Below are 16,196 nucleotides of genomic sequence, written 5' to 3'. Positions count from 1 at the left end.
TAATTGCAAACATAAAGCTTGCCCTTAATTCTGCTTGGCAATCATGTATTTCTTTAGTATATTCACTCTCCCACTTTATTAGAGACCGTATTTCACATTTTCTTTTCTCTTCTCAAACCTCTCACTGATCCTCGTTCACAGCTAATGACCTTGTTGGTTACTACCCTGAAACAATCGGAAGAAAATTGCCATAGACTTACCACCAAATAGATATATTTATAATTATATTTATGTATTCATTTTCAACTACCAGCACATGCCCTCATATATTTGGTCTCTTAACTTTTTACTATAGGAGAATACTGCTATCTCACACCAATCCCTCCACTGGTGATGTCATCCTTTTTCACAAGCTCGAGGACATTGCTCCAGCAATTCCCCCCCTCTTTCTCCTGTATCATTAAGCTTTCCCCTTCCTAACTGGATTGTATCATGCCATTTTCATTCCCATCTTGATGCCATTTCTCTCACTAGCTGCTGCCCCATTACTCAACCCCACTACAGCAAAATTCCTCAAACGTTGTCTGTACTCTATTTCTAAATCTTTCTTCATACCTGCTCTTAAATCCATTTTGGGTGAGCTTTGGCCATTACCTTTCTATCAAAACTGCTTGTCAGGGAGTTCCCTGGTGGTCTAGTGGCTAGGATTCAGGGCTTACACTGCTGTGGTCCAGGTTCAATCCCTGGTCAGGGAACTGAGATACCACAAGCCGCGCGGTGTGGTCAAAATTTAAAAAAACAAACAAACAAAAAACAACAAAAACGAAAGTGCTTGTCAAAGTCACAGGTGACCACCATGTTGCTAAATTTAACAATGAATTCCCAGTCTTCACCTTGATACATCAGTAGGTTTTGACAGTTTGATCACTCCTGCTATACTTTCTTTACTTGACTTCCAGGATACTACATTCCTACAACAATACTAAGGGTATTTTTTCATTTTGTTTTGTTTTGTTTTGTTTTGTTTTGTTTTGTTTTGTTTTTTTGGCTGCACTGCACGGCATGTGGGATCTTAGTTCCCTGACCAGGGATCAAACCCACGCCCCCTGCATTGGAAGCACAGCCTTAACCACTGGACCACCAGGGAAGTCCCAAGGGTATTTTTTTCTACATCAATGATTACTTCTCAGTTGCCTTTGCTGGTTCCTCCTCTTCTCTCAGATTTCTTAACACTGAAGCATCTCAAGGCTCAGTCTTTCATGGTGTTTTCTTCTCTATCTACACTCATTTATTGGTGGGCTTTAAAAAGCACTGACATGTCAACAACTTGCAAATTTTTATCTCTAGTTCAGACCTCTCTCTTAAACTTCAGATTTATATATTCAATTGCTTACATAATATATCTACTTTGTTAACAGATATCTCAAATTTAATGTGTCTAGGGGCTTCCCTGGTGGTGCAGTGGTTAAGAATCCGCCTGCCAATGCAGGGGACACAGGTTCGAGCCCTGGTCCAGGAAGATCCCACATGCTGCGGAGCAACTAAGCCCGTGTGCCACAACTACTGAGCCCATATGCCACAACTACTGAAGCCCACGTGCCTAGAGCCCGTGCTCCGCAACAAGAGAAGCCACCACAATGAGAAGCCCGTGCACCACAACAAAGAGTAGCCCCGCTCGCCGCAACTACCGAAAGCCCACATACAGCAATGAAGACCCAATGCAGCCAAAAATAAAAAATAAAAAAAAATTTAATGTGTCTGAAACTGAAGAGGTGTTCTCACCCCAAACCTCTACCTATGATTTCAACACTTCAGATGATGGGTCAATTTTGCTTGGGGCAAAAACCCAGGGGCATTCTTGACTCCTATTTTTTTCTTACACTCCACATCCTATCTGGCTGGCTCTACCTCTGAAATATATCTGGACCTGATAACTTCTCACCTTCTGCACTGCTTCCATGCTGGACCAAGCCACCATCATCTCTTTTTTGGATTACGGCAATCGCTTAACTGATTTCCGGCTGTCTATCCCTGCCTCTCAGTAGTCTATTCTTAACATGGGGCGATATTCTTCAAACACAATTCAGATCATGTCACTCCTCTTCTCAAAACTTTCTGACTTGCTATCTTACCCAGAGCAAAAGTCAAAGATCTTACAATGGCCTACAAGATTCTACATGACCTATCCTCTCTATTTCCTTCCTTCTCTGATGTCATCCTACTATTCTCTCCCTTGTTTAATCCTCCCCAGCTGCAGTGGCTTCCTTGTTGCTGTTCAAAAATCCTCTCTTATGGCCTTTGCACTGGCTGTTCCTCTGTATGCCATTTTCTTTCCTTAAACATCTGCATGGCTAACCCTCTCAACTACTTCAACTCTTTTCTCCAATGTCAGCTTTTAGTTAGCCCTCTCCCAGTCATCGTACCTAAAACTGCAAAATTCTCCGAACTTCCAATCCTTTTTACAGTGTTCCACTTTTTCCCATAATAAAAATTAACCTGTTATTTACAGAATTTAATATAATACTTGCAAAATTATAAATTTGGTAAGCTCTTATTACTTCTAAGACCAATAAGCAGGACTGTGTGACTATCAGATCCTTTTAACAATTTCTGATTGTCAACTGTGTTGAGCCAGGTGATGGTGGCAGAAAGCTAAAATTCAGAGAAGTGAGATATTACTATACAGCACAGTTAGCAAGGAATGAAATGGGCAAACTGAGTCACAAATAAACACCATAAGTCTTGATAGGCCAAAAATTAGCTAATCATCTCTAAATAATCACAAGTTAGCAAAAGAGGCAGTGCAGAAAGGTTTCAGGGTTACAAAAAATTAAAAAATATTTCAATCGCATACAGACTCTTTAACTTTCTAGAAAGCAAATGGATGATTTTTCTTAAGGATCTTTTTTTATTTTTAAAATCACACTTTATACCCAATAAATTTTACTTCTAGGAATACATATACATACAATGACGTATTAGAAAACATTTAAATTGTGTTGTTTAATAACAGTTACATAGAATGATGTTCAACATATGATGTTGAGCATAGAAACAGATTAAACTGCATGTGGTATATGAACTCAATTTTCTAAAAACACAAATATATATTGGTATATATAGACAGAAAAAAGCCAGAAAGAAATATACCAAAATAATAACTGCAGTCACCTCTAAGCATGGTGGGATTAGAGATTATTTTATTCCTCACATTTTACATTTACTTCAAGTTTTCTATAATGACTGTTTCTTTCTAACGCGAAAAAGATATATTTTGCCTAGTTTAAGATCCTAGATTATAAAATGCACCATCATTTTACGTACCACTATAGATTGTAAGACAACCCAATTATTTTAAAAATGTTTAAAAAAAGAATAAAGTATGGCAATAAAAGCTATGCACAATGCAATATTTGTCCAATATACTGCTACTCTTTGCCTAAAGAAATCCAATACACCTTGCAAACTTTCAGAGTAGTCAAAGCAGCCCTAATAAGCTCTAAAATTATCTAAAACTTACCTAGAAAATTTATAATGTGGGATTCAATTCCATAAAACTCCGATTTTGTTTCAATGCAACAGTTAATAATAATAATAAAAATAAAAATAAGTTATTCTATGCTCATATGTTCAAACAGAATTCAAGCTCCAGGAAGATGTGCTATGTTTTGCCAGTGCGCACACACGTGTGAACACACATAGAGTAATCTAGTGTGAGAAACAGATTGGCAAAAAACAAAACCAAACCCAAACTCCTCAACACATCATAAAATGGCTTTTAGATCTTGTTACTCTCTGATTCTCCAATCTTTTATTTCTAGATACTCTCCCCAACAATGCTCTGGCAATGCCTAGTTACTTGCAATTTCCCACACAGCCATACTGCTTTACATCTCCATTCTTTTGCAGATGTTGATCACCAACCTAAAATGACTAGCCCCACTTTATTTGAGCAGGTTACTACCAAACAAGATCTAATCCTTTATCCATCTCCTCCTGATCCCCTCAGTCTGATAAGCTGCCTTTCTCCTCTGGGAAACCACTATTTCTCTATTATTTCATCTGTCAATGTGCGCTGGAATTGTTTGTATTTCTTCTGTTCGATTGTATGTTCCCATTTCCTTAAGGGTAGAGACCATACTTCATTCATGGATATGTCTTTGATGTACATATGTGCTCAATGTTACTTACTGAAACATTAAAAATATTGATATTTAACGATATTATTTACAAATGGCCACAATCACTTGCTGCTCTTATCTGTTCAGGGACAACAGAAAAGCCACATATATATTTACTCCAAAGTAATAAAAGTATATACTTAAAAATCAATCTTGGGTTTCTCAAAATGTTATACAGAATTATATGACACGAAAATTCCACTTTCAGGTATCTACCCAAGAGAAATGAAAACATATGTCCACACAAGAACCTGTGCACTAATGTTCATAGTAGTATTATTCATAATAGCGAAAAAGTAGAAACAATCCAAATGTTCATCAACTGATGTATGGATAAACAAAATGTGGCATTATCTATACAATGGAATATTATTTATTTGGCAATTTAAAAGAATGAAATACATGCTACAACACAGATGAACCCCGAAGAGAGCATGCTAAGTCTAAAAAGCCAGTCATAAAGGATCACACATTGTATGATTCCATCTATAGGAAATGTCCATATTGGCAAATCTATACAGACATGAAATAGATTAGTCATTGTCTAGGGCTGGGGAGCTTGGGGAGGATTGGGGAGCGACTGCTAATGGGTACAGAGTTTCTTTACAAGATGATGAAATGTTCAAAAAGTTAACTGAGGTAATGACTGCACAACTCTATAAATACAGACAAAAAACAATGAACTGCACACTTTAAATGGGTGACTCTTCAGTACGTAAATTATATCTCAATAAAGCAGTTTTAAAAAATCAATCTTGGGTTTGGCAATGATTTTTACATGCAACACCAAAAGCACAATCCATATGAGAAATAAATGATAAATTAGACCTTATCAAAATCAAAAACATTTGCTCTGTAAGATAATATGTAGCCTTCTGAGTCTGGAGATGGAGCTTATTGATGTCCCTCCCCTTGAGTGTGGACTGGAATAGTGATCAGATTCCAAAGAATCAGGTATGGAAAGGAAAAATAGTAACTTTTCAGGAGAGAAGCCTGGCAGACACTATCTTAAAACAAGTGATAAACGTTAACATTATCACTGATAAATCATTATGGTATCACATATCCCAGATATAATGTGATAAGAAGCACGTGTCATCTCTGTGGTACTCATCCCCAAAACCCATAACCCCAGGGTAATTATGAGAAAACATTAGACAAAACCAAACTGAGGAAAGTTCTACAAAATACCTTATCAATAATCTTCAAAACTGTCAAGGTCATAAAAAAACAAGGAAAGCCTGAGAACTCTCACAGATTGAAGAAGACTAAGGAGAAATGGCAACTAAATACAATGTGATATTCTAGATTGGATTCTGGAACCAAAAAAAGGAGATTAGTGGAAAAACTGATATCTAAGTAAAGTATATAGTTAACAGTAATATACCAACTTTAATTTCTTAGTTTTGTCAATGTACCATGGTTATATAAGATGTTAACATTAGGAAATGCTGGGTGAAGGGCATACAGGAATCTCTGTACTATTTTTGCAGCTTTTCCATGAGTTTATTCCAAGATAGATAATTTAAAAAGTAAATAAAGAGAATATTCAACATTTCTTTTTGAAAATCTATCTGATTTAGTAATATTTTACTTGTAATAACTTCAAACAAGATCATGTAATACCCTAGGTTATCCTGCATAATATATTCAATTTTATGGCTCCATTAAAAAATTCTGACTTTTATACCACCTTCTGGTGTAAAAGTGTATTTTGGCAATATACATCAAAATGCAAATTGGATGCAACTTTTGACTCAGCAATTCCTGGAATTCACTTCAAAGAAAGGAAAACCAAGTATACCAAGTTGTATGTACAAAAAATGTTAATATAACATTTTCACTTATAACAGCGAAAAACTGGGAGGCACCTGAGAACCACTATTACAGAAACAGTTTTTTAAATTATGGTACGTTCATTCAATGGAATATATGTATTCATTTAAAAAAAAGTGTTATCCATACTTATTGACATAAGGTATTCTGCAACTTGCTTTTTCACTGAACACACTGTGGATAGCTGATAGAAATGTCTTATTGATTTTTATGTGGGTTGTTCTAACTTTTTGCCCCAACATCAATATATTTTTGCGATGATGAACATTCCCATGTATTTTCAGTGCTATTTTTGCAGGATACATTTCTTTAAGTAAAAGTATTAGGTTATACTCATGAACATTATTAGTTTTAAAATACGCTAACTGCCCTCCAGTCTCTCACCAATCTTGGATATTATTACTTTTTACCTTTCTCTTTCAGGTTGCGGGGGGGCAGGGAGGGTTGGTTCTTTTTTTAACCCATATTTCTTTTTTTTTTAACCCATATTTCTTTTTTTTTTAACCCATATTTCTTTTTTTTTAACCCATATTTCTTGAAATATTAATGCTTTTGTTCAACTGTTAACTGCTCATTGGTAATTTTTATTTTTTCTCAATTACACTACATATTCAGTTACTTTGTCCATTTTTTTTATTGTGTTTTTCTTGTTGACTGGAAGGATCTCTTCATACATTAGGAATATAATTCTATTACATATGTTGTAATTTTTTCCAGTTTGTCAGTAATCTTTGTATCTATTTTTCTTTATAAAGTTTTGATATGGCAAAATCTGTCAATGTTTCCTTTACAGTTTCTACCCCTGGTATCCTGCTTCAAAAAAACAAAAAAAAGCCACTCCCTACTTAAAGACTATAAACATAATACCTATAATTTCATCTAGTATTTTTTGTCTTTACATTGGTACATGTTGTGAAGTAGAGACAATTTCATTTTCTCCTCATATATGAATATCTAACTGTCTCAAAACAAATTACTGAATAATCTTACCTTTTTCCCAATGACCTAACTGCCATAATAAGCTTACATCAAATTTTCATATAATAAAAAAAGTATGCTTCTAGACTCTCTATGATGATCTGTTGGTCCTATGTCCTTCAACAAAGTACTATTTTTCTTATACTTTAGTATCCAGTTTGAAAAAATAATCCCAAAATATGATGACTACAATCCTGTCCCATTCTCCAGAAATGGAGATACATCCACCACTCAAGTGCTAGAGTTACCCAACTACACAAGCCTTTCACAGACTTCATAAGCAAACAAACATGTCAAAACACTACTACATTTCAGTACTTTCTGGCTGCATAAAGGCAGACTCTTATATGTACCTTAATACTTATTTGTGGAGAAGGAAGCTTTTAATGTCACTAACCAAATAATAGTTTTGCATTTTTGTCATCACTTGTGGTATCTTTCTCTGGTTTTGGTTTCAGGCTGATGGTGGCCTCACAGAATGAGTTCAGAAGTGTTCCTTCCTCTGCAATTTTCTGGAATAGTTTCAGAAGGATAGGTGTTAACTCTTTTCTAAATGTTTGGTAGAATTCACCTGTGAAGCCATCTGGTTATGGACTTTTGTATGTTGGGAGTTGTTAAATTACTGATTAAATTTCAGTACTGGTAATTGGTCTGCTCATATTTTCTATTTCTTCCTGGTTCAGTCTTGGGAGATTGTACCTTTCTAAGAATTTGTCCATTTCTTCTAGGTTGTCCATTTTATTGGTGTATAGTTGCTCATAGTAGTCTCTTATGATCCTTTGTACTTCTATGGTATTGGTTGTAACTTCTCCTTTTTCATTTCTGATTTTATTGATTTGGACCCACTCCCTTTTTTCCTTAATGAGTCTGGCTAAAGGTTTATCAACTTTGTTTATCTTCTCAAAGAACCAGCTTTTAGTTTCATTGACCTTTTCTACTGTTTTGTCTTTATTTCATTTATTTTTGCTCTGATCTTTATGTTTTTCACTCTACTAACTTCGAGTTTTGTTTATTCTTCTTTCTCTAGTTGCTTTAGGCATAAGGTTAGGTTGTTTATTTGAGATATTTCTTGTTTCCTGAGATAAGCTTGTATAGCTATAAACTTCCCTTGCTGGGTTTATTTTTTTAATCCAAACAAATGCTCTCTACCACATTTTTCCTTTCAGGTTCATGGATTTTTTTCATACATACAATGATCTCCATTACCTTCTTTTAGACTGGTAGTATCTGTTTAATAAGTATGCTCTCGTACTAACGTTAATTATGAATCTTGTACCCCCAAATCGCAGTGAAATTCACAATGGTTTACAAACGTATACAGTCAAAAATCACCGTTTCCACATCCCCCTCCTCCTCCTTCCAATGTGTACCTGCCCCACAACATGTTTCTTCCCACCAAGACAGTTTGATTTTATCTGGATACCTTTCTAACCCTTACTTTAAAAGTTCATCTTAAAATCTTTATCAGTTATGTGAGGCTGATAAACATTTTCTTTGTAGTCCTTACTATTTAGGTATCATAGACCAGAGTCCAGAAAAGCAAATCTTTATATTTAACTAGTTATTTAGTCAAAGGGTCACAGATTCTCTTTTCCCTTTCAGTGTCCATACATGCTTCAACACAAAAAGATGAAAATACAGTTTGTAATATAATTAGGCCTTAAGTTTAAAATATTTCAGGCTGCTATACCTTAAAGCTGCTATACTTTAGTGAGACTTGAGCTGAATTACTAAAGAAAAAGATTTTATTCCATATTCCAGGTGTTATTCTTAGATCACTACATTTGATACCTGTCAGCAAAAAGCAATGCAAAGCAAAACATTTACCTTCAGAAAAATAATTTTGATGTACCCACTAATGAAAGCTATAAAAATCCATATAAATGAATTTCAGCAACATGCAGAATACTATCCTATGAAAATCTATTATTCTGTGTGAAATATTACATAAATACAACTTCAGGGGTTGAAAGAGAATGTTATAATGTCATGTAAATGGGAACCATACAGTATGTACCCTTTTGTGCCTGGCCTTTTTTTTGGGGTGGGGGGTTGCCTGGCTTTTTTCACTTACCACAGTGCTTTTGAGATTTATCAATGTTGTTGCACCTATCAGTAATTTACTCCTTTTTACTGCTGAGTATTCCATTATGTGGTGTACCACAATTTATTTACCCATTTAACAGCTGATGTGCATCTGGGCTGCTTCCAGTTTACAGCAATTGTAAATACAGGCTCCTTAAACATTCTCACATAGGTCTTTGTGCAGATACATACTTTCATTTCTCTTACATAAATACCCAGGAGTGGGATCCCTGGGTCATGTGATAAATGCAGGTATAACTTTATAAGAAAAATGCCACAATGTTTTCCAAAGCAGCTCACCGTTTTACAAACCAACCAGCAATGTGTCAGAGTTCAGCTGTTCCACATTTTCACATATACTTGATATCGTCAGTTTTTAAAATTTTAGTTATTCTAATAAATGTGTACTGATATTTCATTGTGGCCATAATTTGTAACTTCCTGATGACTAACCATGTTGAACAGCTCTTCGTGTGTGTCTTTTATTGAGAAATGTCTATTCAGATCCTTTGCCCATTTTTAAATTCGGTTGTCTTTTTATTATTGAGTTTTAAGACTTTAGATATCAATCCTTTATCAAGTACAGTAAGTCCCTTACATATGAATGAGTTCCATTCCGAGAGCGCGTTCGTAAATCCAATTTGTTTGTAAGTCCAGCAAAGTTAGCCTAGGTACCTAACTAACACAATAGGCTATATAGTACTGTACTGTAATAGGTTTTTAATACTTTTCACACAAATAATACATAAAAAACAAATAAACACAGAAAATAAAGAAAACATTTTTAATCTTACAGTACAGTACCTTGAAAAGTACACAGTACCAGCTACATCACCACTGCTTTTACATTGGCTTCTGGACATCCTGGGCTTGAAATAAAGATACTGTACTACTGTACTCTATACAGTACTGTACAGTAAAGTACACAAAGCACAACCACTTGTAGAGGATGCACGTACGTGACAATGTACACCAGACCTGTGAACTAACTCATGTGATTGGACATGCAAACACACGTTCGCACGTTTCAAAGTTTGCAACTTGAAGGTTCATATGTAAGGGACTTATTGTATATGATTTGTTAATATTTTCTCCCATTCTGTGAGTCGCCTTTTCACTGTCTTTTTTTAAATTTATTTATTTATTTATTTTTGGCTGCATTGGGTGTTCGCTGCTGAACGCGGGCTTTCTCTAGTTGCGGCGAGCAGGGGCTACTCTTGGTTGCGGTGCACAGGCTTCTCATTGCAGTGGCTTCTCTTATTACGGAGCACGGGCTTCAGTAGTTGTGGCACACGAGCTTCAGCAGTTGTGGCTCACAGGCTCTATAGCGCAGGCTCAGTAGTTGTGGCGCACGGGCTTAGGTGCTCCGCGGCATGTGGGATCTTCCCAGACCAGGGTGCAAACCCATGTCCCCCGCATTGGCAGGCAGATTCTTAACCACTGCGCCACCAGGGAAGTCCCTCTTTCCACTGTCTTGATAGTATCCTTTGAAGCACAAAAGTTTTTAATTTTGATGATGCCCAATTTATTTATTTTTCTTTTCCTGCTTGTACTTTAGGTTTATATCTAAGAAACACTGGTCTAATCCACGGTCATGAAGATTTACGCCTATGTTTTTTTCTAAGCGTTTTACAATTTTACATTCTGAATTAATTTTGTATGTGGTGTGAAACAGAAGTCCAACTTCATTCTTTTGCATATGGCTATCCAGTTGTCTGAGCAATGTTCGTTGAAAAGATTATTTTTTCCCCTTTCACTTGTTTTGCAACCATATTCTCCCAGTCAGTGGTTTACCTGTTCATTTTCTTAGCAGTATCACCTGAAGAGAAAAAGTTTTGAATTTTGATAAAATCTAATCTATCTTTTAAAAAAAAAAATGGTTTGTGCCATTTGCGTCCCATCTAAGAAATTCTTGCCTAACCAAAATCACAAATATTTTCTATGTCTTATTCTAGAACTATTACTAGTTTTAGCTCTCACATTTAGGTCTATGATCCATTTTAAGTTGATTTTTATATATACTGCAAAGTAAGGCTTGGGTACTGAATTACGTTGTCAACTTTGTTGAAAATCTACTGACTGCATATATATGGATCTATTTCTGTTCCACTTATCTGTATGTTTATTCTTTCATTTCATTATACTGCCTTGATCTTAAAATCCAATAGTGTTAGTCCTCCAACTTGGTTCTTACTTTCCAAAATTGTTTTGGCTATTCCAGACCCTTCACATTGCCTTATGAATTTTAGAATTAATGGTTACTTCATACAAAAAAGCCTGCTTAGGTTCTGAGAAGACATGGACTCCATAGATAAATTAATTTGGGGATTCCTGACATTTTAATACTGAATTATCTAATCTATCAACATTGAATATCTGGTTTTTTTTTTTTAAAGGTCTTCTTTCATTTCTCTCAGTATATTAAATTGTTTTCAGTATACAGGGCTTACACACATTTTGTCAAATTTATCCCTAAATTTTTCATGCTTTTGCTTCTACTGTAAGTGGTACTATATTTGCTATAATGTCAATTTAAAATTGCCTTCTGCTAATATATAGAAATAAACTGTTTTTTGTATGTTAATCTTCTAGCTTGCAACCTCACTGATAAGTTCTTGAGGCTTTTTCTGTAGAATCTTGAGGATTTTCTATACAGAAAAATACAGTGTCTGAATAATTTTAAATTGTTCCTTTTTAATCTATATGATTTTTCTTTATTTTACACCTTACTGCACTGTCTAAAACTTCCAGGACAACACTGAATGAAGTAGTGGGAGAAGACATAGTTGCCTTTTCCCAATCTTAGGGGAAAAGCATTTAGTCATACACAATTAAATACAAACTGAACTACAGGTTTTTTGTGGATTCTCTTTATCAGGGTATGAAAGTTTCCTCCAGTTCCTAGTTTGCTGAGAGATATTTGTAAACCAAGAATGGATACTGATTTTTTTTCAAATGCTTTTTCTGCATCTACTAGGATGATATTATGGATTTTCTTTTTTAATATGTTAATATGCTAGATTACACTAATTGACTTTTGAACCTTAAACTAACTTTGCAATCCTGGTATAAACCCTACTTGGTCAAAATTTTTACCTAATGCTAGATATGATTTGCCAGAACTTTTAATATTATTCTCTGTACTTTTCTTCAATCTGAAAACTAGACTAAACTACACAGGTTTATCCGTTTAAAATAGTTTTCTTTAGCTTTATACTTTCATTTCATTTTACTTATTTCTACTATGGCTACTGATGTCTCTATTTACAAAATACAATGTAAAGGCAAACTTAGTATTATGAAAGCAGCAATGTTGCATAGCAAAAACAGTAACAGATTTTTAAAAGCATGTGTTCCAATTCTTGCTACCCTACTTCACAAAATTACACACCCCCACTTTGTACTAATAAGCATTCATTCTTTTGCCTCCCATCAAATAAGAAGGGGTCAAGTTTCTCCATCTTTTTAGTTCTTCTGCTGTATTATTAAGTAGGAAGGTGAAGCAAATTAAACAGCAACAAAATTTTCCTGCAATTTCAATAAGATGTGAGAAATTAAGAAAAATTTTTTAAAAGTTTGCAGTTCAGAATCTGGCACTATATTCCAAAATAAAATTAAGGCTGAAAAAATAATTTTATAAAGGAGAGAAAAACAGAAACCAAAAAAATTGATAAGTAAAATTCTGAGCCAAGATTTCAAAGTGTAGAAATGATAAAAGAAATTAAATCTAAAGTTAAAAAGATTTGACTATTTAGAAAAATAAAACTTTTCTAACAAAACATATGTAACCAAAATTGAAAGATAACACTAAAATCAACCCAACCTAAATGTATCGATATGTATGGTTTAGGAACAGATAAAAAAAATGGAGTGGGGAGGATTTTATAAACCAAAATCTTATTAACAATTATTTAAGATAAAAAGATTGCAACTATCTTAATAAGTTCTCTAATCAAATTTTAAATGATAAATATCTAACATCAAAATCCAAAAAAGAGTTTTTATAAAAGAACATCTGTAAAACTTAAATATAAGCCCGCTTTCACGGAGAAAATTCTCATATCTCAGTGGTAGGAGGGCTTTTCATATGTAATTGATTCTCACCTGCAGGTATTAAAACATAATAGCTAATTCATTTATAAAAGAAAAACAGAGGATAAATATAATATTATTGAAATTCAATGTGCATGTATGTATATGCTTATTTTAACATATTTATTTTAGTCATTTACTTTTTATTCCCTTGTCTGCAAAATATTTTAGATTCTCCTGATAACCTCCCAAACTGACAAAGTTTCTTTCCCATTTCCTACTCATTTGATGTAGGTACTATTGATGAAATAACCAGAGTAGATAGAAAGAAAAAAAAGGGGGGGGCTTGAATTATCTAAGTCAATATTTCATTATATATAGTCTGCCATTAACCTCCACAAAAAATTACTTACATCTGCTTAAAAAGTTGTCAATATTTTTGTTTTTTCTTAAGGCAGGAAAATCCAAATCATATACCAAAGCATCCAATCCATCCTAAACAAATAAACAAACAAACAAAGTTAGTTTTTTGGTTCACACTATGAACACTTTCCTTTTTTATGAGTAAAGAATAAAATATATGCTTTAACATTTAATTTGCCTTACTCTCATACATCTCGCATTCATTTAACATCTTCTACAAGGTTACATGAGTACTGGGAGAAGAGAAAATTTGTTTTTATTGCATACAGAGTTTTCACCTTCTAACTCTCCCAGGCAGAGGAGCAGCAAAATCACCGCAAATTGGCTACAAGTGACCTCAACTCGTGCCCTTTTCCCCCATATAAGGGAAGGAAATTTTACTTTTCACTTTCCCTTAACTACTGCATTTATTTATTTCACAGACACTCATAAAAAACAAATGGCCTATATTTTTGACTACAAATATTTTATAAGGTAGTATCAAATATTAGTTCCTAAAATGTGAAGTTTAGTATAAAATAAATTCTGCACTTGGATACATTTTTATGGTATGTTTTTTATAAATATATTGGGTTTTCACAACAGTTCTATTTCTTTCTTTGAAGCACTTTCTAAAGCAACTATTAGTAAAGGACAAACATGGGCTTTTACTTTTACAGGGATATTTAAATATTATCTAAGCAAGTGCAGGGCTATGTGAAGGTGTACCAATCAGTGTTGAAATGGGAATGCATCTATTCAGATTATACCTTGTCATGTGGTAGGAGCAGAGGAAACATTCAGATAATCCCAAGTAATCTTCATTTTATTTAACTGGGGAAATTTAGTTTGCTACAATAGAGCCCAAGAATAAAAACAGAAGCAGCAAAGGAAAACACACCTTCTGGAGACCATGTACAGTCATGTTCATAAGAGGTTGAAGGAGAAATCAAAGCCAGGGGATATATACTTTGTATTAAGCCAAAGGTGTGCATAACTCAGCTATTTTAGAATACTTAAAATATTTCCCTAGGAAACCAAAAAGCCCAGTCAAATCTTAATAGGTTTTAAAATATATCATTGCTTAGGCTGGAAACTGACCATGGAGAAGACGACTAGTAATACCAATGTTGTTGACTGCTTGAAGAGATCAACCCACCCTATCACTGGCTTTTCAGAATTCAGAGGTTTGTACAGATCTGAAGAAAAAGTTCCTCCACTAGAGAAAGTTCATCTATCCTTGAGATACATTTCTTAGAGTCTTATAAACCATTTGAATATTTCTGTTAATTATTTTTACAAAAAAGAGACAAGAACCTTTACTTGGTCTATTCTAAACTGAAAACCAATTAATAAATATATGAACTCACTATTTTCCAGGAAAAGGTAAATTAAATATATATATACACACCCATTTGACTAGGTTTTAAGTTCTTTGAGGCAGAAACCACAGTTAAATCTCATTTTCTCCCACAGCACCTAGCAAAATGTCCTGAACCAGTGTGCATAAAATATACATTAAACCAATGATTTTTATGCTCCACAGCAAAGGCATTATATTTATTACTCAAGAAATATACTTTCTTAGATTAGATACTAAGTTTCACTGCATCGTGTCACTCCAAAAAATTATACAGATTATAGAGTAGTACAAATAATTTTAGCTACACAATTTTAGGCCGAATTTTGATAAAGTCATCTGGGAAATGCAAGTAGGCATAATGCAATAAAATCAACATATTATTATATCTTATAATAACTATTATTTTAAGAGCTCTTAGTACATATCTACTTCCAAAGACACTTCCCAGTTTTAAAAGGTTCAGGACACCTAAATTTGTAACAGCTTATATTGTTTTCTAGTATCAAATAAAACATTAAAAAGTGAGGGAAATGTGTATTAAATTTTACTTACAACACGCTCTCTTCAGTAAATATACTGAAAACAACTGCCTCCAATTTTATTCCAAATAAGTTTTTAAATTACTAAATGTTAGACAGAAAAGAACCTCAAAAAATAACGTGTTTAACCACCTCATTTCACAGCTAAGGTAAATAACAATCAGAAATATTAACTGACTTGTCCAATGCCACACAGCTAGTTAGTAAGCTGTGTTATAATCAAAATATGAACTCTTAGTCTAGTAGCTACAGAAATAACATGACCATGATAAAAACATGATTTTAAAATCCTGAATCTCTTTAAAATGAAGTTAAGAATTGAGAATAAACATGTATATTTAAATCCAAGATGTACTGTTCAAAAATTAATAGAAAATCACAAGTCATTCTTCTAATTAAAACTAGAAAGTACACTGGTTAGGACTCAAACCTAGTGTTCTGGCTGAAAATACTACGTTTTCCCTAATACACCACTATTACCTCTTTTGCATGACCTTCCCTAAACTACCTATTAAATCTAACAGTTCTCCTTGTATTAGAGTTATTTTTTACTTTAATCTTCACAGCTAATTTCAGATGCTGTTGAGTAAGCTAAGCCCCAGAACTGAGCAACACGTTTTACTCACAGCATGGCAGGCACTGTTGGCTCTCCTACCTCAACAATTATTTCCCCCTTCTACCTTCCTCATTCAACTTTGATTTCGTTCGGGCTACCCACCCTCCTCCATGAGACTACGAGCATCCAAGAAGGGAGAAACCTTCCCCAACTCCAGGAGGTCACTTCTGATTAGTCTAATCTAAGCTAAACATGGAGGCCTATTACTCTTGCCAGTGTTCAGC

General features: G+C 34.2%; 1 protein-coding gene across 3 annotated transcripts in view; it reads right to left on the bottom strand.

Annotated features, from left to right (window-relative positions):
* The window catches only part of ROCK1 (Rho associated coiled-coil containing protein kinase 1), a 139,195-nt gene that overhangs the window by 91,511 nt on the left and 31,488 nt on the right, over window positions 1-16,196 (bottom strand). For 2 of the 3 annotated variants that reach the window (XM_082353488.1, XM_082353490.1), the window contains exon 2: window positions 13,466-13,547. The exons of the other annotated variant lie outside the window; for it this stretch is intronic. In XM_082353488.1, the coding sequence (XP_082209614.1) occupies window positions 13,466-13,547 (82 nt within the window). The remainder of the gene's footprint in view (window positions 1-13,465; window positions 13,548-16,196) is intronic. 3 annotated transcript variants of the gene reach the window in all.

This window comes from Balaenoptera borealis, assembly GCF_965194805.1.
Source record: "Balaenoptera borealis genome assembly, chromosome: 14".
NCBI classification, from domain to species: Eukaryota; Metazoa; Chordata; class Mammalia; order Artiodactyla; family Balaenopteridae; genus Balaenoptera; species Balaenoptera borealis.
The sequence above is the reverse complement of the archived record's forward strand: the minus strand, read 5'-3'. Positions and strand labels throughout refer to the sequence as shown.